We start from the raw sequence: 27,484 nt of genomic DNA, 5'->3' as shown, positions 1-27,484 counted from the left end.
AATAATTATTTTAATGTTTGTGTGTGTGATGTAATCAAAAGCCAGTATATATGAGTAGTAATACTGGTATTAGAAACTTACCTCTTGAGGGTACTAAATGAGAAAAATGTGCAGCCAAGAATACTTTATCCAGCTAGGCTGTCATTGAAAATAGAAGGAGAGATAAAAAGTTTCCAGGACAAACAGAAACTAAAAGAATTTACAATCACCAAACCAACCCTACAGAAAATATTGAAAGGGGTCCTCTAAGCAAAGAGAGAGCCCAGAAGTAACATAGACCAGAAAGGAACAGAGACAATATATAGTAACTGTCACCTAACAGGCAATACAATGGCACTAAATTCATATCTTTCAATAGTTACCCTGAATGTAAATGAGCTAAGTCAAAAGACAAAGGGTATCAGATTGGATAGAAAAGCAAGACCCATCAATATGCTGTCTGCAAGAGACTCATTTTAGACTGAAGACACTTCCAGATTGAAAGTGAGGGGTGGAAAACCATTTATCATGCTAATGGACATCAAAAGAAAGCTGGGGCGGCAAACCTTATATCAGACAAATTAGATTATAAACCAAAGACTGTAATAAAAGATGAAGAAGGACACTATGTCATACTTAAAGGGTCTATTCAACAAGAAGATCTAACAATTGTAATTATTTATGCCCCTAACAGAGCAGCCAATTATATGAGCCAGTTAATAACAAAATCGAAGAAACACATCAACAGTAATACAATAATAGTAGGGGACTCTAATACTCCCCTCACTGAAATGGACAGATCATCTAAGCAAAAGATCAACAAATAAGGGCCTTAAATGACACACTGGACTACATGGACTACATAGATATATTCAGAACATTCCAAAAGTGCCTGGGTAGCTCAGTCGTTAAGTGTCTTCCTTCAACTCAAGTCATGGTCCCAGCGTCCTGGAATCGAGCCCTGCATCGGGCTCCCTGCTTGGCAGGAAGCCTGCTTCTCCCTCTCCTGCTCCCCCTGCTTGTGTTCCCTCTCTTGCTGTGTCTCTGTCAAATAAATAAATAAAATCTTAAAAAAATTAAAAAAACCATTCCATACCAAAGCTACAGAATACACATTCTTCTCTAGTGCACTTGGAACATTCTCCAGAATAGATTACATCCTGGGTCACAAATCAGGTCTCAACTGGTACCAAAAGATTGGGATTATTCCCTGCATATTTTCAGACCACAGTGCTTTGAAACTCGAACTCAGTCACAAGAGGAAAGGTGGAAAGAACTCAAATACATGAAGGCTAAAGAGCATCCTACTAAAGAGTGAATGGGTCAACCAGGAAATTGAAGAAGAATTAAAAAAAAAAATCATGGAAACAAATGAAAATGAAAACACAGTTGGGGGCGCCTGGGTTGCTTCGTCGTTAAGAGTCTGCCTTCAGCTCAGGTCATGGTCCCAGGGTCCTGGGATCGAGGCCCGCATTGGGCTCCCAGCTCCGAGGGAAGCCTGCTTCTCCCTCTCCCACTCCCCCACTTGTGTTCCCTCTAACTGTGTCTCTCTGTCAAATAAATAAAATCTTTAAAAAAAAAAAAATGAAAACACAACTGTTCAAAATCTTTGGGATGCAGCAATGGTGGTACTAAGATGGAAGTATATAGCAATACAAGCCTTTCTCAAGAAACAAGAAAGGTAAGGTCTCAAATACACAACCTAATCCTACACCAAAAGGATCTGGAGAACGAATGGCAAAGCCTAACCCCAGCCGGAGAAGAGAAATAATATCAGAGCAGAAATCAATGAAAGAGAAACCAAAAGAACAGTAGAACAGATCAACGAAACTAGGAGCTGGCTCTTTGAAAGAATTGATAAGATTGATAAACCCCTGGCCAGACTTAATCAAAAAGAAAAGAGAAAGGACCCAAATAAATAAAATCTTCAGTGAAAAAGGAGAGATCACAACCAATACTGAAGAAATACAATTATAAGAACATGAGCAACTATGTGCCAACAAATTAGACAATGTAGTAGAAATGGATGTATTCCTAGAGACGTATAACCTACCAAAACTGAACCGGGAAGAAATAGAAAACCTGAACAGACCCATAACCAGCAAGGAAATTGAAGCAGTAATCAAAAATCTCCCAACAAACAAGAGCCCAGGGCCAGATGGCTTCCCAGGGGAATTCTACCAAACATTTAAAGAAGAGAATTAAGACCTATTCTTCTGAAACTGTTCCAAAAAATAGAAATTTAAGGTAAGCTTCCACTCATTTTATGAGACCAGCATTGCCTTGATCCCAAAACCAGACAAAGACCCCACCAAAAAGGAGAATTACAGACCAATATCCTTGATGAACATGCATGCAAAAATTCTCACCAAGATACTAGCCAGTAGGATCCAACAGTCCATTAAAAGGATTATTCACCATGACCAAGTGGGATTTATTCCTGGGCTGCAGGGTTGGTTCAACATCCGCAAATTAATCATTGTGATACACTACATTAATAAAAGAAAGGACAAGGGGTGCCTGGGTGGCTCAGTTGGTTAAGCAGCTGCCTTCGGCTCAGGTCACGATCCCAGGGTCCTGGGATCGAGCCCCGCATCAGGCTCCCTGCTCAGCTGGGAGCCTGCTTCTCCCTCTCCCTCTGCCTGCCGCTCTGCCTACTTGTGCTTTCTCTCTCTGTCTCTGTCAAATAAATAAATAAAATTTTTTTTTAAAAATAAAAGGACAAGAACCATATGATCCTCTCAATAGATGCAGAAAAAGCATTTGACAAAGAACATTCTTTCTTGATTAAAACTTCACAGTGTAGGGATAGAGGGTACATATCTCAATATCAAAAAGCCACCTATGAAAAGCCCACAGTGAATATCATTCTCAATGGGGAAAAACTGAGAGCTTTCCCCCTGAGGTCAGGAGCATGGCAGGGATGTCCACTATTACCACTGTTGTTCAACATAGTACTAGAAGTCCTAGCCTCAGCAGTCAGACAACAACAAGAAATAAAAGGCATCCAAATCGTCAAAGAAGAAGTCAAACTCTCACTCTTTGCTGGTGGTATGATACTTTATGTGGAATACCCAAAAGACTCCACCCCAAAACTGCTAGAACTCATAACAGGAATTCAGTAAAGTGGCAGGATATAAAATATATGCACAGAAATCAGTTGCCTTTCTTTACACTAACAATGAGACAGAAGAAAGAGAAATTAAGGAGTAGATCCCATTTACAATTGCACCAAAAACCATAAGATACCTAGGAATAAATCTAACCAAAGAGGCAAAGGATCTGTACTCAGAAAACTATAGAATACTCATGAAAGAAATTGAAGAAGACACAAAGAAGTGGAAAAACATTCCATGCTCATGGATTGGCAGAAGAAATATTGTTAAAATGTCTATGCTGCTTAGAGCAATCTACATATTTAATGCAATCCCTATCAAAATACCATCAACTTTTTTCACAGAGCTGGAACAAAAAATCCTAAAATTTGTATGGAACCAGAAGAGCCCCCCGAATAGCCAGAGGAATGTTGAAAATGAAAACCAAATCTGGTGGCATCACAATTCTGGACTTTAAGCTCTATTACAATGCTGTAATCATTAAGACAGTATGGTACTGGCACAAACACAGACACATAGATCAATGGAACAGAATAGAGAACCCAGAAATGGACTCTCAACTCTATTGTCAACTGTCTTCGACAAAGCAGGAAAGAATATCCAATGGAAAAAAGACGGTCTCTTCAGCAAATGGTGTTGGGAAAATTAGACAGCCACATGCCGAAGAATGAAACTGGACCATTTCCTTACACCATGCACGAAAATAGACTCAGTGGATGAAAGACCTAAATGTGAGATAGGAATCCATCAAAATCCTTGAGTAGAATACAGGCAGCAACCTCTGTGACCTCGGCCACAACAACTTCTTAGAAGCATCCCCAAAGGCAAGAGAAGCAAGGGCAAATATGAACTATTGAGACTTTAGCAAGATAAAAAGCTTTTGCACAGCAAAGGGAACAGTCAACAAAACCAAAGACAACGACAGAATGGGAAGAGATATCTGCAAATGACATATCAGATAAAGGGCTAGTATCCAAAATCTATAAAGAACTTCTCAAACTCAACACCCCAAGAACAAATAGTCCAATCAAGAAATGGGCAGAAAACATGACAGACATTTCTGCAAAAAAGACATCCAAATGGCCAACAGACACATGAAAAAGGGCTCAACATCACTCAGCATCAGGGAAATACAAATCAAAAACCACAATGAGATAACACCTCACACCAGTCAGAATGACAATCAGGAAGTGACAGATGTTGGCGAGGATGCAGAGAAAGGGGAACCCTTGTATGCTGTTGGTGGGAATGCAAGCTGGTGCAGCCACTCTGGAAAACAGTATGGAGGTTCCTTAAAAAGTTGAAAATAGAGCTACCCTACGACCTAGCAATTTCACTATTGGGTATTTACCCCCAAGACACAAATGTAGTGATCCGAAGGGGCACCTGCACCCCAATGTTTATAGCAGCAATGTCCGCAATATCCAAACTATGGAAAGAGCCGAGATGTCCATCGACAGATGAATGGATATAGAAGATGTGGTGTGTACACACACACACACACACACACACAGAATATTATGCAACCTTAAAAAAATGAAATCTTGCCATTTGCAATGACGTGGATGGAACTAGAGGGTATTATGCTAAGCGAAATAAGTCAATCAGAGAAAGTCAATTATATGATCTCACTGATATGTGGAATTTGAGAAATAAGGCAGAGGATCATAGGGGAAGAGAGGAAAAAATGAAACAACTCTTAATTTCAGGAAACAAACTGAGGGTTGCTGGAGTGGAGGTTGGTGGGAGAGATGGAGTGGCTGGGTGATGGACATTGGGGAGGATGTGTGTTGTGGTGAGCGCTGTGTTATTGTGTAAGACTGATGAATCACAGACCTGTTCCCCTGAAACAAAGAACACATTATATGTTAATAATAAAAAAAAGCCTTCCCTCTTGAAAATATCAAGAAGCTTTTAGGGTTACTGAAAAGTGTTTTTATCTGTGTGGTAACATTGTAGGAGGTTCTGACAGTCTTACACATTTGCTAGAGTTTGGCAAGGACACATAGATGACTGTTTTCAATTAGGGAAAATAGGTTACAATTTACAATCTAGTACCAAGTATATCTTATTTATTTATTTGACAGAGAGTGAGCACAAGCAGGGAGAGAGGTAGAGGGAGAGAGACAGGGAGAAGCAGACTCTGCCGAGCAGGGAGCCTGATGCAGGGCTGGATTCCAGGCCCCTGGGGTCATGACCTGAGCTGAAGGCATTTGCTTAACTGACTGAGCCACCCAGGGGCTCTCAAGTATGTTTTAGTATGTAGGATTCGTCTTTGGGCTCTCAGTTTGATGTCCTGAAACTTATGTTATAGTAATAACATAGACAGTTTATTTAAAGTTATTTATGTTCAAAAGATTTTATTTATTTTAGAGAGCGGGTGCTTGAGTGGGGGGAGGGGCAGAGGGAGAGGCAGAATCTCAAGCAGACTCCACACTAAGCACAGACCCCCATGTAGGGCCCTATCTCACGACCCTGAGCCAAAATTAAGAGTCAGACACTTAACTGACTGAGCCACCCAGGCGCGCTGAAACCTCTTATTAAATACACATGTAGATAAGTGCATATATCACAGGTGTATAACTGAATTTTCATAAATTGCAAATAGCCAAATAGCCAGCATCCATGAAATGATGGTACCAGCACTTCAAAGACCTTTTTTATGCTTCCTTCCAATCATTACCCACCAAACGTAACCCTGGTTCTTAACTCTGACAGCACAGATTAGTTTGGCCTGTTTTTATAGTTTATATTAATGAATCCTAGTTTGTAGCCTTTTGTGCCTGGTTTCTTTCGTTTAGTATTATGTTTGTGAGATTTATCCATATTGTCGTGTGTCACTGCATTGTTGGTGCTTCTATCTTTTTGTGCAGTATACCATAGGGGCAAACATACCAAACTTGGTAGGCATTTGAGTCATTTCCACTTTTGGCTATTATAAATAGTGTTACTATTACAGTAAATTTTGACTTTCTAAAAATCATTTTCTAATCTTAAGAGATTTATTTAAACTTTTCTGATTTTCTTGATTTGGATTGGGAAGGAACACCAAGAAAAATGATCATGTTTAGAATTTATTTCCATTTTGCCATTTTTTTTTTTTAATCTCTAGGATTTTAGTCACAGAATCTTTTAAATTCTTCATCTTAGGTTGCAGCTTCAGCATTGTCTGCAGTAATCAAGTTTTTAGAACTCTTATCAGATGATTCAAACTTTGGACAGTTTGAACTGACTACTTTTGACTTCAGCCAGTACATGAAGTTGGATATTGCAGCAGTCAGAGCCCTTAACCTTTTCCAGGTAAAAAAAAAAAAAAAATACATGGATTAAAAATATTGAATGTTTCCTTTATTATATACTGAAGAATACTATTAAGGAGCTTAAATATTTTGAAATATTATTCTATTATATATGAAATATTATACTTAGATAAGCAGTTTTTAAAAATTTTTCTAGTTGCAAGCTATATAAATGGTATTTGTCTTAGCTTTATAAATAGTTTTATTATATTAATGGCAGTTTTTAAAAAATTACATTAAGTTTTATGTCTAAAACTGTAGTAATTATAAAGTGATTTTGGTTTGAGGAAAAATACACTGCAGAAAATACAGATTAAAAGGTTGGAAGTTTGATTTTTAGGAAGAGTTTGTGTTGTTTTTGTTTTTTTTTTAAGAAAAAATATTTCTTTATACACATTTTGCTTTAATAGCCACCAAAAAGACTGTTGCATTTCCTCTAATGGACCCTGTCTACCAGTTATGTTGGCCTTCAACATATAGCCATGGCAACACATACGAATATGTATCATGCATTTAAACACGCATACATACATTCTAAAGCACCATAAGACACAGGCTAGGCTTTCACACAACTGGGGACCTCTCACATGCTGTTTTCAAATGATCGTGGGTTTGCTTTACTCAAGACTTTCAGTGGGCTTGGTCTGGCCATTAGTACCAGTTCTCCAGAGATGACTTAGGATGACAAAATGGGACAGTATTTTTTTTTTTTTAAAGATTTTTATTTATTTATGTGAGAGAGAGAGAGAGAGCGAGAGCTTGAGCCTGAGCAGGAGAGGGGCAGAGGGAGAGAGAGACAGAATTTCCAGCAGACTCCCCACTGAGCAGGGAGGCCGATGCAGGACTCAGTCCCAGGACCCTGAGCTCATGACCTGAGCTGAAGACAGATGTTTCACCTACTGAGCTACCCAGGCGCCCCCAAATGGGACAGTATTTAAAGTGAGATCACCACACTATGAAGGTCTTAAAAGAATGGAAATGGGAGGTGCTAGATAAACATGAGATGGCATCTGGGAAGCCACCACTTTGACTGTGCATTCAAAATACTCAGGTACTGCAGTATAGACTGCCATCCAGCCTGACAGTGACCCAGCTGAGGAAGAGGAATTTCTGTGTAGATTTCGCATTTAGTATTTAAAGAATATTAAGTGTTCTTGTTTCCAAAATTCTTTAATTATTTTTCATGGCACGGTAAGGTTTTCACTAATGAGCATGCCATTCTTCCTTTTTTTTGTTTGTTTGTTTGCTAGGGGTCTGTTGAAGATACTACTGGCTCTCAGTCTCTGGCTGCATTGCTGAATAAATGCAAAACCCCTCAAGGACAAAGACTGGTTAACCAGTGGATTAAGCAGCCTCTCATGGATAAGAACAGAATAGAAGAGAGGTATATTTCTCATGTCCACTTCTGTAAGCTTTGAGTAACTTCTCATTACTCCAGGATTATGCCACTGTAGTATGCAAATTTGCTCCTATATTTTAGCATCTGACTACACAGAGAGCTACCTACACAGTAATAGAGTAGTAATGATTTAGATTGATAGAATAACTTAGTTTATTAATTACTATTTTTTTTCACTATAAGAAAATAAGGTTTTATTATGAAAATGGTTGGATAGTGTTTCAGAGCATGAATTTGGGAGCCTGGGTATCTTGGTTCAAATTATGGCTCTACCACTTATTAGCTGTGTCATCTTGGGCGAGTTACTTAACCTCAGTGTTGTAGTTTCTTCCTTTTAAAATGACAGTAATAACCTACTTCATAGGATTGTTATGAAAACTAGATGATTTAATATATATAATATAAAGTACTTTGAAGAAGGTCTAGTACATAGGAAACACTCAATTATTTTAGAAAGGATTTAAGGCAGTCTAAACATATATTTCAGAAAATCTCTAAAATTGAGGAAATGAAAGAAAAAGTTTTATAATCCTGCTACCCGAATATGATTAGCATTTGGGTATATTTTATTTTTATCTTTTTTATTTTATTTTATTTTTTTTTAAAGATTTTACTTATTTATTTGACAGAGAGAGACACAGCGAGAGAGAGAACACAAGCAGGGGGAGTGGGAGAGGGAGAAGCAGGCTTCCCGCAGAGCAGGGAGCCAGATGCGGGGCTCGATCCCAGGACCCTGGGATCCTGACCTGAGCCGAAGACAGACGCTTAACGACTGAGCCACCCAGGCACCCCTATCCTTTGTTTTAAATATGAGTTTTAAGACTTTTCAATGAAGTATAATATCCATAAGAGCACAAATTCTAAGTGTGCAGCTTGGTGGATTTTCACAAAGTGAACAACACATCGGTGTAATAACAATCAGATCAAGAAACAAAGTGACTAGCATCCCTAGTAACTTCCCTGGATTCTCCTGCTAGTTACTACCCCTCCTCATTTCAGAAGTGATTATTGTCTTTCTAACATTATAGATTAATTAGTTTTACCCATTTATGAACTTTATTTATTTTTAAGATTTTAAGACAGTGACTACATGGGGCACCTGGGTGGCTCAGTTGGTTAAGTGATTGCCTTTGTTTGGCTCAGGTCATGATCCTGGAATCCTGGGATTGAGTCCCACATCGAGCTCCCAGCTCATCCGGGAGCCTGCTTCTCCCTCTGACCCTCTCCCCTCTCATGCTGTTTCTCTCTCTCTCTCTCTCTCTCTCTCAGATAAATAAATAAAACCTTAAAAAAAAAAAAAGATTTTTAAGACAGTGAGTGCATGTGGGCGTGGGGGGCAGAGGGAGAAGGGAGAGAGCATCCTAAGCAGGCTGCACTAAGCATGGAGCCAGATACTGGGCTCGATCTCAAGACCCTGAGATCATGACCTGAGCTTGAAACCAAGAGTCGGATGTTTAGCCAACTCAGCCACCCAGGTGCTCCATGAACTTTATATAAATGGAGTCATTTTGTATGGTGCACTTTTACATTAGTCCTTTTTTAAAAATCATAGTTGTAGGGGTACCTGGGTGGCTCAGTCAGTTATGGGTCTGGCTCTTGGTTTGGGCTCAGGTCATGATCTCATGGGTCATGGGATTGAGCCCTGCTTCGGATTCTGGTGTTGGGTTCCCGGCTCAGTGGGGAATTGAGGATTCTCTCCCTCTGCCCCTCCCCCAACTTGTGCGTACGTGTTCACTCTCTAAAATGAATACATAAATCTTTAAAAAAAAAAAAATACATTGTAAATCATAATACAGTTTTGTGCCCCAGTTTTTCCCCACTTATGCTTATATTATCATAAGCGTTTTTTTGCCATTGCTGTTTTATCTTTATATTCAACGTTTTTAATTTTTAATAAGTACATAATATTTTATTAACTAGATGAACTTTATTTTACCTTTCTCAATAATTAGGCTATTTCTAAAGGTCCTGTTTTGTACCTAGTGTTTTCCATTTGGCAAATTCAGTTATATTGCCAGAATTGGTAAAAGATTTGTTATTTTTATGGCTATGATGTCCAGTCATTCAAGAATTTGTTGAATACCTACTGAATACTGATGATACACAAAAACATAATGATCTCTTCAATATTTGGGACGTTGCCAGGCAAACATAAAGTAGTTGGTCGGTATTGTAAGACACCCTGCACATAATTACTAAGCTCAGTGTTAATCCTGTGCATTCTAAAGAGCCTTACAATAAAAATAACTCAGAAGGTTAGTGATTTGTGGATATGCTGATATTCTGTTGAAAATGCAGAAGTTGAGATGCTAAGGGGACTTTTCTGAAGTCAGGTTTGTTGGGCAGGAAGAGTGGGATTTAGTAACTTAAGAAATAGGAAGGATTAGGTATTTGCAAATAATCACAAGTTTATAATTTTTAATTATCTGTGAATAATAACATTTATATGTGTCAAAATTCAAACAGAACAGAGGGATACACAGTGATTATTCTCCTGTTCTTGTCCCCTAATTCCTGGGACCTCTTCCTCAGGGCCTCTCTGTTGTACAGCTCCAGGGACACATTTCTTTTTTTCTTAAATGTTTTATTTATTAGAGAGCGAGCTCAAGCGGGGGGGAGGGGCAAAAGGAGAGGGACAAGCAGACTCCCTGCTGAGTATATTTCTTATTGTACTCTTTGTGAATTGCCACCATTGCCCTGGGAGCAACCAGTCTTTTTTTTTTTTTTTTTTTTCTCTAAAGAAAAATTAGGTAATTTAACCCTCAAGCTCTAGGTCACTGGTTATGTTTTTAACTTTGGTCTTGTGGAAACAGAGCAGGTGTCAGTGGTCCCCTTCTGGCTTAACTAGAGCACGTATGTATTTAGACTCTTCTGAAACCTGGGATGTCACTTTTATATTACCAGAGTAACAAATTACTTAGAAGATAAGAGAGCAAAAGTAGATTTTTTTTAGAGGTAAATAAAGGGTTTTTTTTTCCCACAGAGCATAGCAATAATTTCCAAAATCTGGTAGTCTAACAAGACTTGTTAATTAGAAATAACACTTGTGAGGAGAGCTTTATGAATCAGAATATAATCTGGTTTTCTGTACCTGTAAGATGAGAAGACCTGTTTTCTCCTCTTTATCTTGGTGAGAATTTTTTTGATTGCCAGCAAATAGGAAGGCCCTTGGTTTTCAAGACCAAATGGTGAAATTCCACAGAGTAGGGAGAGAAAGTTATACTCCTCAATACAGGTTCTTGTTTGGACAGTCTTCTTGTTTTATTTCCTTTTCTCAGTTCTGCCTGCTGAGATACCTTGGGTTTACACCTTCCAGGGGCCTCAGGGCAAATCTCTTGTCTCCCTCTTTGAGCATTTAGGATTGATCTTTATTCAGGATAACACTGAAATCATGTTTTCAGTTTCCTACTGTCATTATTATTTTGGGATGATTTCCAGAAGAGTAAGTAGTGGGAATCTGTAAGTGAAGAGTTAATTTTATTTTTTAAGTAAACTCTGATGCCAACATGGGGCTTGAACTCATGACCTTGAGATCAAGAGTCACATGCTCTACTGACTGAGCCAGCCAGTACCCAAGAGTTAATTTTAAATTATGTTGCTGTGGGTGAATTCTGTTAAGAAGAGCAAAGATTTGGGGCGCCTGGGTGGCTCAGTCCGTTAAGCGTCTGCCTTCGGCTCAGGTCGTGATCCCGGGGTCCTTGGGATCGAGCCCCCCATTGGGCTCCTGGCTCATCGAGGAGTCTGCTTCTCCCTCTACCTCTCTCCCTGCTCATGCTCTCTCTCTCTCTCTCTCTCTCTCTCTGTGTCTCAAATGAATAAATAAAATCTTTAAAAAAAAAAAAAAGAACAAAGATTTCTCTTTCTTCTGTTTTCATTAGAGCAGAGGTAGAGACAGATGTGACTAGATCTTTGAGTTTGGTGCGTACATCTTATGAAGGACAATAGCCTGGTTGATAACTTCAGGAATAATGATGGAAATGGGATTACCTTTAGATTATTGTCAAGCTATTAGAAGGAGGAGGGTGGTAAGACTGGTATCTATTTTGTGCCTGCTTGGCAGTTTGCTAAGCATCTCAAATTCATCAGCTGTAATTTGGTGGAGACTGGATTTAAAGCCAGGCTGGCCTGACTACAGAGCCCATGTGCTTAATTGCTGCACTGTATTTATTACTTCTATCAGTGCTATTTAACTTGATCCAAATTGGACTTTAATACCAGAAATGGAACATATTATTTTGACTTTTATTTAAGTTATATCCATGGAATGGCTGTATCTGTTGTCACGCTGTTTCCATTCACTAAAACCTATTTGCACTGAGACTACAAATACTTTTTATTTTTAGCTAATGGCTTAAATACTTCCATCTTCAATGAGAATGGTAAGTTACTACCTTTTAGGAGTGAGTATCTATGTAATTTCTTCTTTGTACTTGATCTAACAATCAAATTAGAAATTATAATAATAACTGTCCACCTTTTGCTTCATTGCTTGCAAGAGAGCAAGATGGGTAACTTTCTGGAGTCATCTAAAAAAAAATTGGCCAGGGGCACCTGGCTGGCTCAGTCAGTATGTACAACTCTTGATCTCCAGGTCATGAGTTCAGGCCCCATGTTGGGAGTAGAGTTTACTTTAAAAAAAAAAAAAAAGAAAAAGTATTTAAAAAAGAAATTCAGCCGGGATTCTCGTCCTTGCCTCATCAGCATAAACTGGCATGGTCTGATCCAGAAATAGGGCCTCAAAGGAAAAGAAATATGGCCTCAATATGTGCCACTAGTGTTTGTCAGTGCCTGAAGAATATGGGCTTCATTAAGTTGGATTAAGTGAACTGCCTTGAATGGGTCATCCCAAGAGAGACCTACCTTACTACAGATGTCCAAGATACCTACCCTAATGCTAGCTCTTTGTATATAAAATAAAAATACTTGAATTAAAAAAAACAACTTTGTTCATATTACTATTTTTTTTAAAAGATTTTATTTATTTGACAGAGACACAGCAAGAGCAGGAACACAAGCAGGGCTAGTGAGAGAGGGAGAAGCAGGCTTCCCGCCGAGCAGGGAGCCTGATACAGGGCTCGATCCCAGGACCCTGGGATCATGACCTGAGCCAAAGGCAGACACTTAACGACTGAGCCACCCAGGCGCCCCCATATTACTATTTTTAAACTTACTTTCTGATCTGTCCCAAGAGTCCTCATTTTTGCACATATATTAGGACTTTTGCTTTTAATCTTCTAGGTTTTTGTTTTAGATTCATATGAGGCCTTGATAATTTTAAAGTTAGAATTCTCTAAAGAACGTTGAATATATGGTAGCATATGAAATAGTTCACTCTTACGAAATTACTGTATATGTTGAATTTGGTATTCTTAGTGCCTTCTAGTTTAAAATTGAATTACTTTTTATATAAAAAAATTTTTTTTAAGATTTTCTTTCTTTCTTTTAGAGAAATAGAGTGCGCGTGGTGGGGAGAGGGGCAGAGGGAGAAGGAGAGAGAGAGAGAATAGCAGACTCCACGCTGAGCACAGAGCCAGTGTGGGGCTCGATCCCATGACCCATGAGATCATGACCTGAGCTGAAACCAAGAGTTGGATGTTTAACCAACTGAGACATCCAGGCGCCCCTGTTTTATATAAAATTTAATACAATTAATGTAGCAATCTTTTTTTTTTTTTTTTTTTAAGAATTTATTTGAGAGCACGAGCAGAGGCAGGGGCGAGGGAGAGAGAATCTCAAGCACAGTCTGTGCTGAGCATGGAGCCCAACTTGGGGCTTAATCTCATGACCCTGAGATCATGACCTGAGCTGAAAGCAAGAGTTGGACACTTAACCGACTGAGCCACCGAGGCTCCCTTTATGTAGCAGTCTTTTTTTTTTTTTTTTTTTTTTTACGATTTTATTTATTTGACAGAGAGAGACAGGGAGAGAAGGAACACAAGCAGGGGGAGTGGGAGAGGGAGAAGCAGGCTTCCTGCCGGGCAGGGAACCCAGTGCTGGGCTCGATCCCAGGACTCCGGGATCAGGGCCTGAGATGAAGGCAGATGCCTAACGACTGAGCCACCCAGGTGCCCCATGTAGCAGTTTTAATAGAAACGTAAGTCTCTGAATAAAAGTATGGCTCCTGTAAATTTAGATAAATAGATAAATAGTGGGGGAGCTTCTGTGATAGTATATCCTGCTTTTTGAGGCAGTGGTGTACTCCGACGGCCCCTAGACGTACGTCTCTCCAGGTTATATTATCCTTCTGTGCAAAGATGTCTTTAGTTAATAGTCCAGGCCTGGAGTGTGTCTCCTCTTAACTTTTATTACGTGACAAATTACAGTGACCAATCCAAAATTTTTCCACTTTTCTTGAAAGTCTTCAGCTGCCTCCTGCCTCTAAGCAGATCATCTCCTTCTTAATCCTTATAGTCTCAAAATGTATCTGTATTTTCAGTCTTACTCCCTGGCTCTTACTCCCTGGCTTTTTCCTCTCCAAAGCTAACCTTTTCATTTTTACCTTTGGACGTAGTTTTTTCCTGTTCTTTCTCTGCTTCAGTTTTCCATTGTATCCTCTTACTTTTCTCCCATCAAGTCTCTGCTTGGCCTCCCATCCCAAGTAGTCTCCCCCAAGTCCTATTTCTATAAATACCAACTGTTCAAAATACAGGCAAATGAAATGCCCCAAAGTGAAGTTTTCTTGTCCATATCACATTTCATTACATTTTTTATCTCACTTGTTACTCAGCACTAACTGTAAGATGGAGCATGTCCTTCTCCACTAGATTGAATATTCCTTAAAAGCATGTTCCTCTCTTTATATCTTGTCATACTTTTCCTTTTTTAATCTTCTCAGGCCTAGCAGAATACACATCAGGTGAGTGGTTCTGACCATTTAATCATGCGAGAACAGGTAAAGAAAAGACTCAGAAATTTATGATTGCAGTTTTTTAGGGACCAAATTTGTTCTCAGCCATATAAATATGCTGTCGTGAAATGCCAGTCAGCTGTTCTTACAATCAGAGATCTGAAATGCTAGTTTTTTAAAAAAAAATTTAAGAGTTATTTGAGAGAGCGGGACGCGAGTCAGGGGTGGGGCAGAGGGAGAGAATCCTGTTTCATGCAGACTCCATGCTGAGCACAGAGCCCTACAGGAACCCGTGAGATCATGACCTGAGCTGAAACCAAGAGTCAGATGCTTAACTGACTGAGCCACCCAGGCATCCCCAGAAATGCTAGTTTTAAAGAAAGGACAGAATGTGGCTTTTTTAGGATACCAAACATTTCATGATTAATTTATGATTTATTCTGTTCCAATTTTAGAGATGAACTGACCCTAAAAAATTCTCTTTTATTCTAGTCAGTTTGCAAATTGCTGTGTCAAATTGTGTACAGCTGAGTAATTTTACTGTGTAGGATTGACAGGTATACTGTGTTATGCCGACAGTGACTTTGGAGCTTCTCAAATTGTGATTTAAGAGTGGCATTGTCATAGAAACAGCAGAGCAATCCTTTTAAAAAACTTGTTAGCCGGTACATAAACTGATACTGTAATTATTTCTGAAATGGCATACTGAACAGACTGTGAAACTAGCAATTTATTGAGCTTTTAATGATACCTGGAGCAAAGATTGAGGCGGCTGTGTAAAGTGCCTTGTACTATATGTTTTAGAAGCTGTTTTATTCCCTTGCTGTCTTCTTAGAGTCCTACTGGAACTTTATGCTCTTGAATGGTGTTGATTATTTTTTAAGGACACAAAGTTTGCTTTAAGTATTTCTTTGGGGGAGGGGACATCACACTTCTACTCAACTAAGAGAAACATTTCTACATTCCAGAGGTCTTTTTTTTTTTTTTTTTTTAATGTCTATCATGCCATGAATTCATGGGGAATGGGTTTCCAGCAGCTCAGGCTCTTTTCTGTTAGTTCTTAAAAAGTGTGCTTCTCCGCATGGAGCAGCCTGGTGCTTCACTTGGACCCAGGTATCTTTCTCCTGGCTTCCGTTTTCTCTGATCATTTTCCTTCACAGGTTCGAGAAGCTGAATGCTTAATATGCTCAGTATATACACTAATTCTCTTGGCAAGAATCTTGCCCTTAGTTATCAGCATGCTGGATAACACTGTGTAGACTCTTCGAGTTTTGCCATGGTAACGTTCGTGGGGTGTTACTTTTTGATTAGTGCCATTCCCCTGTTGTCTATACAGTGTCATCATCATCTTGCTTGTAGATGTGCATGTCTACAAGGATGTGCATGGCCAAAAGATGTGCATGGCCAAAGGACCAACTCTGTTTTCTGGAAGACCTAGAGAACATAGTGGGTGCCCCTCTACATTTGTCTTGGTCATTTGGGCGGGTTATAGGGCCGAAAGGTGGTGTTGATGACTTAGGACCTATTCCCTGATCAATTTGAGAGGAAACAGTGATAAAATAGTTGGAATAGGGAAGAAGCATTTTTTTTTTTTTTAAAGATTTTATTTATTTATTTGAGACAGAGAGAATGAGATACAGAGAGCATGAGAGGGAGGAGGGTCAGAGGGAGAAGCAGACTCCCTGCCGAGCAGGGAGCCTGATGCGGGACTCGATCCCAGGACTCCGGGATCATGACCTGAGCCGAAGGCAGTCGCTTAACCAACTGAGCCACCCAGGCACCCGCATTTTTTTTTTTTTAAAGAAGATCTTTTGTTTTTTAAGAAGATTTTTTTTTTTTTTTAAAGATTTATTTATTAGAGCATGCACAAACAGGGAGGGGGCAGAGGGAGAGAGCGAATCTCCAGGAGACTCTGCTGAGCATGGAACCCCACGCAGGGCTCAATCCCACCACCCTGAGATCGTGACCTGAACCGAAACCAAGAGTCGGACACAACCAACTAAGCCACCCAGGCACCCCTGGAATATTCTTTTTTTTTTTTAAGATTTTATTAATTGACAGCACAAGCAGGGGGAGCGGCAGGCAGAGGGAGAGGGAGAAGCAGGCTTCCTCCGAGTGGGGAGCCCGATGTGGAGCTCTATCCCAGGACCCTGAGATCATGACCTGAGCCAAAGGAGACATTTAACTGACTGAACCACCCAGGCGCCCTACCCCTGGAAGATTCTTGATCAGAAATATCTTCTCTGTAGATTCGTCAATTACCTAAGAGTGGCCTAAGGATACGGGAGTCTTAGGAAAAGAAGAGAAAAAGAAAGATCAGGGGTCGGTCAGCCAAGCATCAGGTTTCTTTCATCCTTTCCTCACCCCTTTATGTCACTTTCCCCACTTTATTGTGGGAACTCAGGGATTTCTTGTGATTGTTAGGTTTCAGACTTTATCAAACTGTTGGTCCATGAGAAGCGCATAGAAATTTCACCCCCAGGAATATTGTACTATCCGCCTCCAAGTGACTTCCATGCTGGTGATCTTGAACCGAACTTAGATAGGTGCCCAGTTAGAGCCAGAGGTTTAGGTAGGAAGGCCCAAATTTGCTTTATTGGATTATGGGACTTGACTGCATATGTCTACTCAAGTTCTGTTTCATCTTTTAAATATAGACTACAAGCCGTAGAAGTCTTTTCTGTAGCAGTAAGTGCCTGAAGTGTTCTAGAAGTTTGTTTATAGCCACAGGGACTGGTACACAGTATAATACCAGCTTGGTAGCAGGGCCCCCCCCCCCCCCCCACTAATTTGGCATTTGCCATAGTGTGTATCTGCTGTCAGCTGCCTAGATATTACCTTGACATTTCTATAGGATTTTAGTTATTTTTCCCTTTTCATCTTTTAAAAAGTGATTCAAGTTTCTTTAAGCTGGTGGTTCTCAACCTGAGGCAAGGGGACGTATAGCAGTGCCTGGAGACATTTTGGGTTGTCACCAGAGTGTCAAGTGTAGAACTCAGAGAAGTTGTTAAAGAGCTCAGAAGAGCCTCTCATGACAAGGAATTGTCTAGCCTAAATGTCAGTATTGTCAAGGTTCAGAAATCTTGCTTAGGGGGCAGCATAATTTTCCCCTCATATAATATGCTGGATGAACATTTTGATGATGGAGTAATTATAAATGCTGTTGGAGAGATCAGTGAATAGTTAAGAAACTTAGAAAGCTGATTTGTTTCCTTTCTCTGTCCTTGTGTAATTCAAGGGTTAATTTACTGCTCTTCTAATTTACAAATACAAGGAAATGGTTGCTCATTCATAGCCTTCTGAACCTAGGACCATTTGCTATGCCTGTGGTGATTTTCCTTGCCCCCCCCCCCACTTTTTTTTAAAGTAGGCTCCTCACCTAATGTGTGGCTCGAACTCACGACCCCAAGATTAATAAGAGTTGCATGCTCTACCAACTGAGGCAGCCAACCAGGCGCCCCCACCCTACCTTTGATTACTAAAATTTACCTTTCATCTATATATATGTTACTGCAGTAGGATCTATAATACAGCTTTTCACATTGCAAGTTGTGACCCAGTAGTGAGTTACGAAATTAGTGTAGTGGGTGAAAACTAGCATTTTTGGATGAGTTAAATATGAAAGAAAAATAACAGTACATTACATATAGTAAGAGTAGTAAGTATTGTTTGTGTAGCCTATTTTAATTATATATTGTAGGGAAGGAAAATTTCTTTTTTTCTACTACCCTTGTAGGTTCCTTGGCTGAGGCCCTATAAATTAGACTTACAAAAGACAGATTAACAAGAGAAAAACAAGTTTATGCTTTTACACTGGAGCACTCAGATGAGTAACTCCAGGGTTGATGAGAACTTGGGCATATATAGCATCTTAGCAAAGGAACAATAAATTTTCGGAGAAGAGACAAGGGAGAAGGATTTTGAGTTCCTAGGGCTGCAAATTATGGGAAGCTAATGGTAGATAAAGGCTAAAATTTGTTATGTAGATTCCTCTGGTACCATTTCCAGGCTGATAAGGGTCTAGTGTTTTGGTTAACTTTTGTCCTTTCTGGTAAGGAGAGAAGGGAGAGGACATCTAAATTTATGTCCTGCTTTTGGGCAAATAGGGAGAAGGCAGAGGGCTTTTCTTTTTGCTTCTTAATTGTTGTCAGCTCAAAATAGTCCTTAAGGACTCTAAAGTGGCACGTTTTGAGGTGGCATATGATGCCTCCTACAATATTTGTGCATGCATGTGCTGGGTCAGGATGTAAAAACATTTCTTTTTTTCCCTTCCCCTCCCCCCAAAACATTTCTTGCGGTGAGTTACAAGGAAGGAAATGGAAAGCTATGGATTCCAGTAAATTGCAAAAGCAATATGAGCTGCATGTTTTACAGTTCTTCGAACAGGCCAAGATTTTATATATTGATTTAGGGGAAGCAATAAACTTATTTCAGTTGTTTTTTTTTTTTAAAGATTTCATTTATTCATTCTTAAGAGACAGAGAGAGAGAGGCAGAGGGAGAAGCAGGCTCCCCGCTGAGCGGAAAGCCCGATGTGGGACTCGATCCCACGACCCTGGAATCATGACCTGAGCCGAAGGCAGACGCTTAACCATCTGAGCCACCCAGGCACCCTTCAGTATTTTAATTAGAAATTTTTGGCTTTGTACTGTCCTAAGGTAATTTTAGAATGCATTCTGAAAATTTATAAGAACTTCTGATAGAATAAGTATTGGATTTGGCAACATTCTTGAATTGTAATGGTTTTATTGAAGATCATTGTTTACATGTGCACTAATGTGTCAGTAACAGCAGTGTCCCAATAATGAAATTCTTCTATTTAAGAAAAGGCAATTTGATGAAAGGCAAATGAAATTGGGTATATATTAGTATCTTCTGATACTACTTAACTAAACGTTAGTTTGGTTATTAACTAATCAGAAAGTGCTTACATCACAGTATCATGGAGCTTTCCATCCTCTCCTAAGAGGCTGACATTTAAGGGTAGAGTCAAGCTTCCTGCATAGAATTTTTGAGTTCATTTAGTTGATTCTTATGTACCTAGTAGACAGATTTTAATTTTATACCAAAATATTTAAGATTAATACCAGTGCAATTTATTTCAGACTGAATTTAGTGGAAGCTTTTGTAGAAGATGCAGAATTGAGGCAGAGTTTACAAGAAGATTTACTTCGTCGATTCCCAGATCTTAACCGACTTGCCAAGAAATTTCAGAGACAAGCAGCAAACTTACAAGATTGTTACCGACTCTATCAGGGTATAAATCAACTTCCTAATGTTATTCGGGCTCTGGAAAAATATGAAGGTAACAATGATTTTGTTTTTGTTTTCCTTTACTCTTCAATATACTTAGCACATGTGCTGTCCTTATAAAGTTGGGTTTGGTAACTCTTAAGTTTTTCTAATAACAGGTTAGTATTGACCTATAGCTACGTTGCAGAAGTCAGGAATCATTAGACAACTTAGAATTTTTGCTTTTTATTTTTTTATTATTTTATTTTATTTATTTTTAAGATTCATTCATTCATGCATGCATGCATTCATTCATTCATTCATGCATGCATGCATTCATTCATTCATTCATTCAACAGAGCGAGCACACGCGCTCATGAGCAGGGGGAGAAGCAGGCTACCTGCTGAGCAGGGAGCCCAACGTGGGGCTTGATCCCACGACCCTGGGATTATGACCTGAGCTGAAGGCAGACACTTAACAACCAACTGAGCCACCCAGGCGCCCCACATTTTTGCTTTTTAGAAGTGAAATTTAGGGTAACTGGATTTATTGCACTAGCAGTGGCAGTTGACCAGAGTTCAATTGTTAAAGACTCACAGGACCCCAAATGACATTGCTTTCAAATCTATAGTTTATTAAAGGAAAAGGGTACAGTCTAGGAGTAGCACCAGGGGAAGGATAATGCGTCACAGCCAGTCTCACGGCAGGGGCCCAGGGAGGTCAGGTGCAGGCTCCTATTGTCCTTCCTTTTTTTTTTTAAGATTTTATTTATTTGAGAGAGAGCGAGCAAAAGAGCACAAGCTGGGTGGGGGGCAGAGGGAGAGGGAGAAGCAGACTCCCTGCCAAGCAGGAAGCCCCATGCGGGACCCGATCCCAGGACCCTGAGATCATGACCTGAGCTGAAGGCAGATGTTTAACCCCACTGAGCCATCCAGGTGCCCCTTGTCCTTCTTTTTGAAAGGTCCTTGGTGAGGTGCACTTTCTCTCACATCAGGGACCACCAATGTGTGCAGAACACCTTGGAACTAGGGAGCTTAAAATGGAGTCTTGCTGGACTTTCTTAAGTTTTGCTGGTCTTGTGGGCATATTCCTGTTCTGTAACCAGCCTCTAGAGGAGAACCCTCTGGCACTGGAAGGCCTCGCTGAAACCAGGTGCAAATCACCAATCACAAACAGTGCTGACAAGCTGAACAAACCACCCTGATTATCCTCAGATCCATGATTACAAAAAAACATGCCTTGGCCAGGGATCATTGCCTAATTCCAGGCCTGCTGGAGTGAACCTTTCCAGCACACCTATAAAAGAAAGTTAAGACAAAGGGTCTTTTTTTTTAAAGATTTGAGAGAGCGAGAAAGTGACAGAGAGCACAAGTGGGGAGGAGAGGGAGAAGCAGGCTCCCTGTGGGGCTTGATCCCAGGACTCAGATCACGACCCAAGCCAAAGGCAGCTGCTTAACCAGGCTAGCCACCCAGGCGCCCCAAGACAAAAGGTCTTGATGATCTGTAACAGTTGACATCAGAATGAAGTTACCAGAATAAAGTGTGCAAAGTCACATATTAATCATTACAGTATTGGTGGATAAAATCAGTTTGCCCTTACAAGTGTAGTTTTTAAGTGAACGTAAGTACTAAATTATTTGTTGTAGAAACTTATGAAGTTATATACGTAATATGTAAAGCATTTTAAGTTTCAGAGTTAAAAATCACCATCCCTTAGAACTGTTAAACCTTTCAGTATTATGAGAAAGCTTTTTCTGCAGACTTAAACTCAACTCTATACTGACAAGATAAAAAATAAGCATAGATTTTTTTTTAAGATTTTATTTATTTATTTGACAGAGACAACAGAGCGAGAGAGGGAACACAAGCTGGGGGAGTGGGAGAGGGAGAAGCAGGCTTCCCGCCGAGCAGGGAGCTCGATGTGGGGCTTGATCCCAGGACCCTGGGACCATGACCTGAGCTGAAGGCAGACACTTAACCGACTGAGCCACCCAGGAGCCCCAAAATAAGCATAGCTTTAATTTTAATTTTATGGTAACCTTTTCCCTTAATTATGTCACCACGTGTGGAAGATATCTTAAGCACTTATCTTAAAGTACCACTGTATAAAGAGTATTCCCATTCTAGCCAAGGCTCCTCTTTAGACTGATGACACTTTTTTTTTTTAAAGAAAGTCTTTTTTTTTTTTTTTTAAGATTTTATTTATTTATTTGACAGAGCAAGAGAGCACAAGCTGGGGGAACAGTAGGAGGGTGAGGGAGAAGCAGGCTCCCTGCCAAGCAGGGAGCCTGATGTGGGGCTCAATCCCAGGACCCTGGGATCATGACCTGAGCCGAAGGCAGACGCTTAACCATCTGAGCCACCCAGGCGCCCCTAGACTGATGACAGTTAAAAGCCCTTGCATTTTGTTCCACCAAAGTGGAATTAAAGAGAATGGGTCTTAAATCTTCCCCGTGCCCACATTTCTCTAGTGTAGCTTACGCTGCCATTTACCGTCCCTGTGCTTCAATTTCCTCATCCAGTAAAGGAAGATCTTTTACTGCTGTGCTTTTCTGATTCCATATCCTATGGCTCCATTTCAGCAGGATTAATTGGGAGCACGAGGAGATTAACCAGTAGCAGGGCTATAATATCAGATTATCACGGAGATAGGATTCTAAATAATTAATTCACTCTTAGCCACTTATATCCGCTGTTTTGAACCTTTTCTCTCCTAGATCTCTTCTTTCCCATAGGAAGAAAAAAGCATCCTTGTTCCTGTGTCCTCTAGTACCTACATCTCTTTTTCACTTTCTGTTCCCAGCCGAGGTTTTAGAAAGCCTACATTTCCACCTTCCATTTGCTCAATTGCCTTCCACCCCTGACCACAGTACTGAAATGGCATTTGCTAAGTTACTTGTTGTTGCTAAATCCAGCAAACACGGTCTAGTCATTATCTTACCAGCTTTCACTGCTGAGTTTGACGGTTTTTTCCCTTCCAGTTTTATTGAGCTATAACTAACATTTAACATAGTATAGGTTTAGGTGTGCACCATGATTTGAAATATGTATGTATTGTGAAATAATTACAATGAGCTCAGTTAACATCTGTCACCTCACAGAGCTTTTATTCTTGTGTTGAGAACTTTAAAGATCTAATCTCTTAGCAGCTTTCAAATACACAATACAGTATTTTTGACTCTAAGTCACCGTGCTATACATTACATCCTCAGAACTTAAATCTTACAACTGGAAGTTTATACCTTTTGACCACCTTCCTCCCATTTCCCCTCACCCCACTGCTGGCAAACACCATTCTTTTCTATTTCTGCGAGATTAATTTTATTAGATTCCACATTTGAGCGAGATCATAAGTGCCTTTCTCTGCCTGACTTAATTCACTTAGCATAATACCCTCAGGGTCCACCATGTTGTCACAAATGGAAGGATTTCCTTCTTTTTTATGGCTGAGTAATATTCCATTGTATATATACACTACATTTTCTTTATCCATTTATCGATGAACGCTTAGATTGTTTCCATATCTTGGCAGTTGTAAATATACTGCAGTGAACAAGGGAGTGCGGGTATCTCTTTGAGATAGTGATTTTCTTTCTTTTAGGTATATACCCAGAAGTAGAATTGCTGGATCCTTTTATAGTTTGCTTTCCCCTTAAGAGTCCTCCACCCCGGTTCTGTTTGGCCCTTTTTTCATTCAGAACCAGTAACTTAAAGCTAGAATTTTTTTTTAAGATTTTATTTATTGGGGCACCTGGGTGGCTTAGTTGGTTAAGCGACTGCTTCGGCTCAGGTCATGATCCCAGGGTCTTGGGATCAAGCCCTGCATCAGGTTTCCTGCTCAGCAGGGAGCCTGCTTCTCCCTCTCTGTCTGCCGCTCCCCCTCTTGTGCTCTCCTGCTGTCTTTCTGTCAAATAAATAAAAAGATATTTATTTAGAGAGCGAAAGCAAGAGAGATCACAGAGAGAGAGAGGGAGAAGCAGACTTGCCACTGAGTGGAGAGCCCGATGTGGGGCTCGATCCCAGGAGATCATGACCTGAGCCAAAGGCAGACACTTAACTGACTAAGCCACCCAGGCGCCCCAAAGCTGGGATTTTTGAATGAGTTCTTAGAAGGGTCTTGACATTTTATACAAGATTCTGTTTATGTGTATTTTTTCTGGGAAAAGGTCTGTAACTTTCATCAGATATTCAAAAGCATATGTAAAACCCCCCTCCCCCAAAGAGAAGAGGTAAAAAAATACTATTGTACACATTCTTTGGGGAATCTTTCTCATTCCCTGGAATAAGCACAGAAGTTAGGAATTGGGCTTAAGAGTAGCTTGGTTCTCTTCCTCCTGCATATGTGTGGCTCAGTGTACTCAAGAGTTTTGCAACAGGTCATTAATTTCTCCTATCTTATGGTGTTTTGGGGGGTTATGCTTAAGTTATATACACCTGTGAGAGAACATAACATTATCTAAATCAAAAGCTTCACATTATCAGTTTGGCAACTGATGTTTGCCCTACGGTGTTTGAAGTCACCCAGCCTAGAGAATGTTAGAGGAGGAAGACTGTTCCAGGTGTTGTGGTGCTAAGAGCTATGTTCTTTTCTTTCTGTAAGAAACTTTGGTAGAGGTACATGGGTGGCTCAGTCAGTTAAGCGTCTGCCTTTGGCTCAAGTCGTGATCCCAGGGTCCTGGAATCAAGCCCTACATCTGGCTCCCTGCTCAGCGGGGAGCCTGCTTCTCCCTCTCCTTCTGTGCCTCCCCTGCTTGTGCAGTCTCTCTCGCTCACCCTTTCTCTCTCTCTCAAATAAATAAATTAAAATCTTAAAAAAGAAAAAAGAAACACTGAAGAGTCCAGGTGTGTCCTAGTCATTAGGAACCTAACTGTTCTGAATTTTGTCTTAAAAAACAACAGAATGGAGGCTCCTGGCTGGCTCAGTCAGTGGAGCATGCGACTCTTGATCTCGGGGTTGTGAGTTTGAGCCCCATGTTGGGTGCAGAGATTGCTTACAAACAAAATCATTAAAAGAAAACAAAAAAACCATGGCATTTTGCTGAGTTCAGCATAGCTCTTTAGCCTATTGATTTCATGGAGAAAGCCAAAACTGAGGCTAACTTACGAGGAAAATAAACCAAATGCACTGTCCTTAAAGATTTTTTTACTTATTTATTTAATTAAGAGAGGGTGAGCGAGAGAGAGAGGAAAGCATGAGCAGGGGGAAGGGGCAGAGGGAGAAGAAGAAGCAGACTCCCCACTGAGCAAGGAGCCCGATGTGGGGCTCAGTCCCAGGACCCTGAGATCATGACCTGAGCTGAAGGCAGATGCTTAACCGACTGAGCCACCCAGGGCCCATGAATTGTCCTTAAAAGGAGAATCATGATATAAAAAAATTATTTCTAGGGATGTCTGGGTGGCTCAGCTGGTTAGGTGTCCAACTCTTGGTTTTGGCTTAGGTCATGAGCTCAGGGTCGTGAGATCGAGCTCGAAGCCAGCTATGTGCTGAGTGTGGAGCCACCTTGAGGTTGTCCTCTCCCTCTACCTCTGCCCCTCCTTGTGCCCATATGCACTCGCTCAAAAAAAATTTTTTTGTGTGTATTAGTATATTGCTTCAGATTATGTTCTCCTATCTTACAGTGTTTTTGGTTTTTGATTAAGTCTAGGTTTAAAGTTACATTAACGTTATTCCTGGAAAAAATAAATAAAAGTAAGTTCAGAGACAGCAGAGGGCAGCAGCAGCTTAGAAAGCAGACTTGCATTGAGTAATGGAAGGTTTACTCTAAATCATCTTCCTCCTCTAAGAAGTAGTTATTTTAAAAATATACTTGGCTTCCCTTATCCCTTGTAGCTTCTTTTTTTCATTTTTAATTTTTTTTAAAGTAAAAATTCAGTTTATTCATCGGTTTATGACACAGTACACAAGAGGCAAAAGTGTTTCACATCATAGATTTCACTCCCAGCTCCTTGGAATGTTCATTTCTTTGGCTAAAAGGAGAGACTAGACACGAGAGGTGGCAATGCTTAAGCAACTGAAATATGGATGGGGAGGGCGATGCTAATGTCATCCTCACAGGGCTATTTTCTAGAACATTTAGCTGGAAACAAAGGAGCACCACTCCTGGATGCTCATCTGTTGTGGGCCTCAGTCATCCCCACCACACAGGTACCGCAGCACTTCTGATAGTCCACCTTCGTGTCTTGCTGAATGTAGTAGTACAGGAACTTGTACTCTCTCTTGAATTCAGACCTAATTTTCAACATGTCCACTTCACTGAGAGAGACCATGATTCTAATCAGGACTTTATTGCGAGTCCCCTTGCCTTTCATGGAGTCATATAGTCGGTCAGCAAAATACAGCGGCTTGTTCTGAATGCACGGGACAAGGTTCAGGAAAGCATTTTCCAGGTCTCCTTTGACCTCCTTGATGCTCTCCAGCATGTCGTAAAGGCTGTAGCTCTTGTACCTATCAAATACTCCACTCAGTCATGATGTTGATCCACTTGGGCACATCAGTTCCTTTCCTCTTCACTCCAGCATCATAGAGATCCCAGGCATCTTGGTCAATCAGTTCATAATCAATGACAGAGCCATCCTCTGCTCTTCTACCCTTTTCGCGGGCAGCCATCAGCTTGAGGAAGTCACCAGATGTGTCAGACACGATGTCCCTCTCCAGATGAGTCTTACACATTTCTTTGTAGACTCTCTTAATTTCCTGAAGCTCTTGGTTGGTCCTTGAGCAGATGATCTCAGTTAGGGAGTCCTCATCAGTCCCCAGCCCCTTCATGGAGGCTTTCAGCTCAGAAGCATCATACTGAGGAGGTGTTTTCAATAGGCCCAAAATCACGGTCTCCAGGTGTCCAGGCAAGGCTGACTTCATTGCTGATGCAAGTTCCTTTTTGGTCCTTCTCTGGTAGGCAAAGGCAACATCCTGTCTCTGTTCATTGCTGCGGTTGGTCAAAATGTTGACATTGGTGACCTCATCCACATCTTTGGTCTTGATGACTGTTTCAATGTTCAGAGCATCACGCTCAGCATCAAAATTGGTGTATGCTTTGACCAACCCATATGCACTTGGGGGCATGGAGTGATCACCCTCCAAGCTGAACTTGTAGAGAATTTTGTGAATACTAGACATTTTGAAGGAAGCTGGGCCCGGCGCTGAGAGCTGCAAGCGTCCCCAGTTGTAGAGCCCCCTTGTAGCTTTTAAAATTAAAAAGTTGAGACAAAACCTAGAATAATGGTATTGTGCATTTAGGGCAAATTTCTGATAGTGCTTAAAACAACTCCTCTAAATATCTAGTTTTTCTTTTTTTTTTTTTTAAGATTTTGTTTATTTATTTGACAGAGACACAGCGAGAGAGGGAACACAAGCAGGGAGGGTGGGAGAGGGAGAAGCAGGCTTCCTGCCGAGCAGGGAGCCTGATGTGGGGCTCGATCCCAGGATCCTGGGACCATGACGTGAGCCGAAGGCAGACGCTTAACGACTGAGCCACACAGGTGCCCCTATCTAGATTATTTTATTGGTAAATTTTATTCTAACAGCCATCACACTGAGGCACATAACTTTTCCCTCTTCCCATATCCAATTATTCATGTTTCTGTTTAATTTCTTCTTAAAAACCTCACATTT

General features: G+C 40.4%; 1 protein-coding gene and 1 pseudogene across 1 annotated transcript in view; one reads left to right on the top strand and one right to left on the bottom strand.

The window, feature by feature from the left end:
• MSH2 (mutS homolog 2) overlaps positions 1–27,484 on the top strand; it is an 80,862-nt gene that overhangs the window by 17,621 nt on the left and 35,757 nt on the right. The window contains exons 5-7 of the mRNA XM_045885046.3: positions 6,246–6,395; positions 7,645–7,778; positions 19,745–19,944. Coding sequence (XP_045741002.1) covers positions 6,246–6,395; positions 7,645–7,778; positions 19,745–19,944 — 484 coding nt within the window. The remainder of the gene's footprint in view (positions 1–6,245; positions 6,396–7,644; positions 7,779–19,744; positions 19,945–27,484) is intronic.
• Positions 25,997–26,989, bottom strand: LOC123851337 (annexin A2-like; annotated as a pseudogene).

This window comes from Mirounga angustirostris, unplaced genomic scaffold (assembly GCF_029215605.1).
Source record: "Mirounga angustirostris isolate CCGP_5_RB_7025 unplaced genomic scaffold, mMirAng1.0.hap1 SCAF_10, whole genome shotgun sequence".
Classification (NCBI taxonomy): domain Eukaryota; kingdom Metazoa; phylum Chordata; class Mammalia; order Carnivora; family Phocidae; genus Mirounga; species Mirounga angustirostris.
Note: the sequence above shows the minus strand (reverse complement) of the source record. Positions and strands in the feature narration are given on the sequence as shown.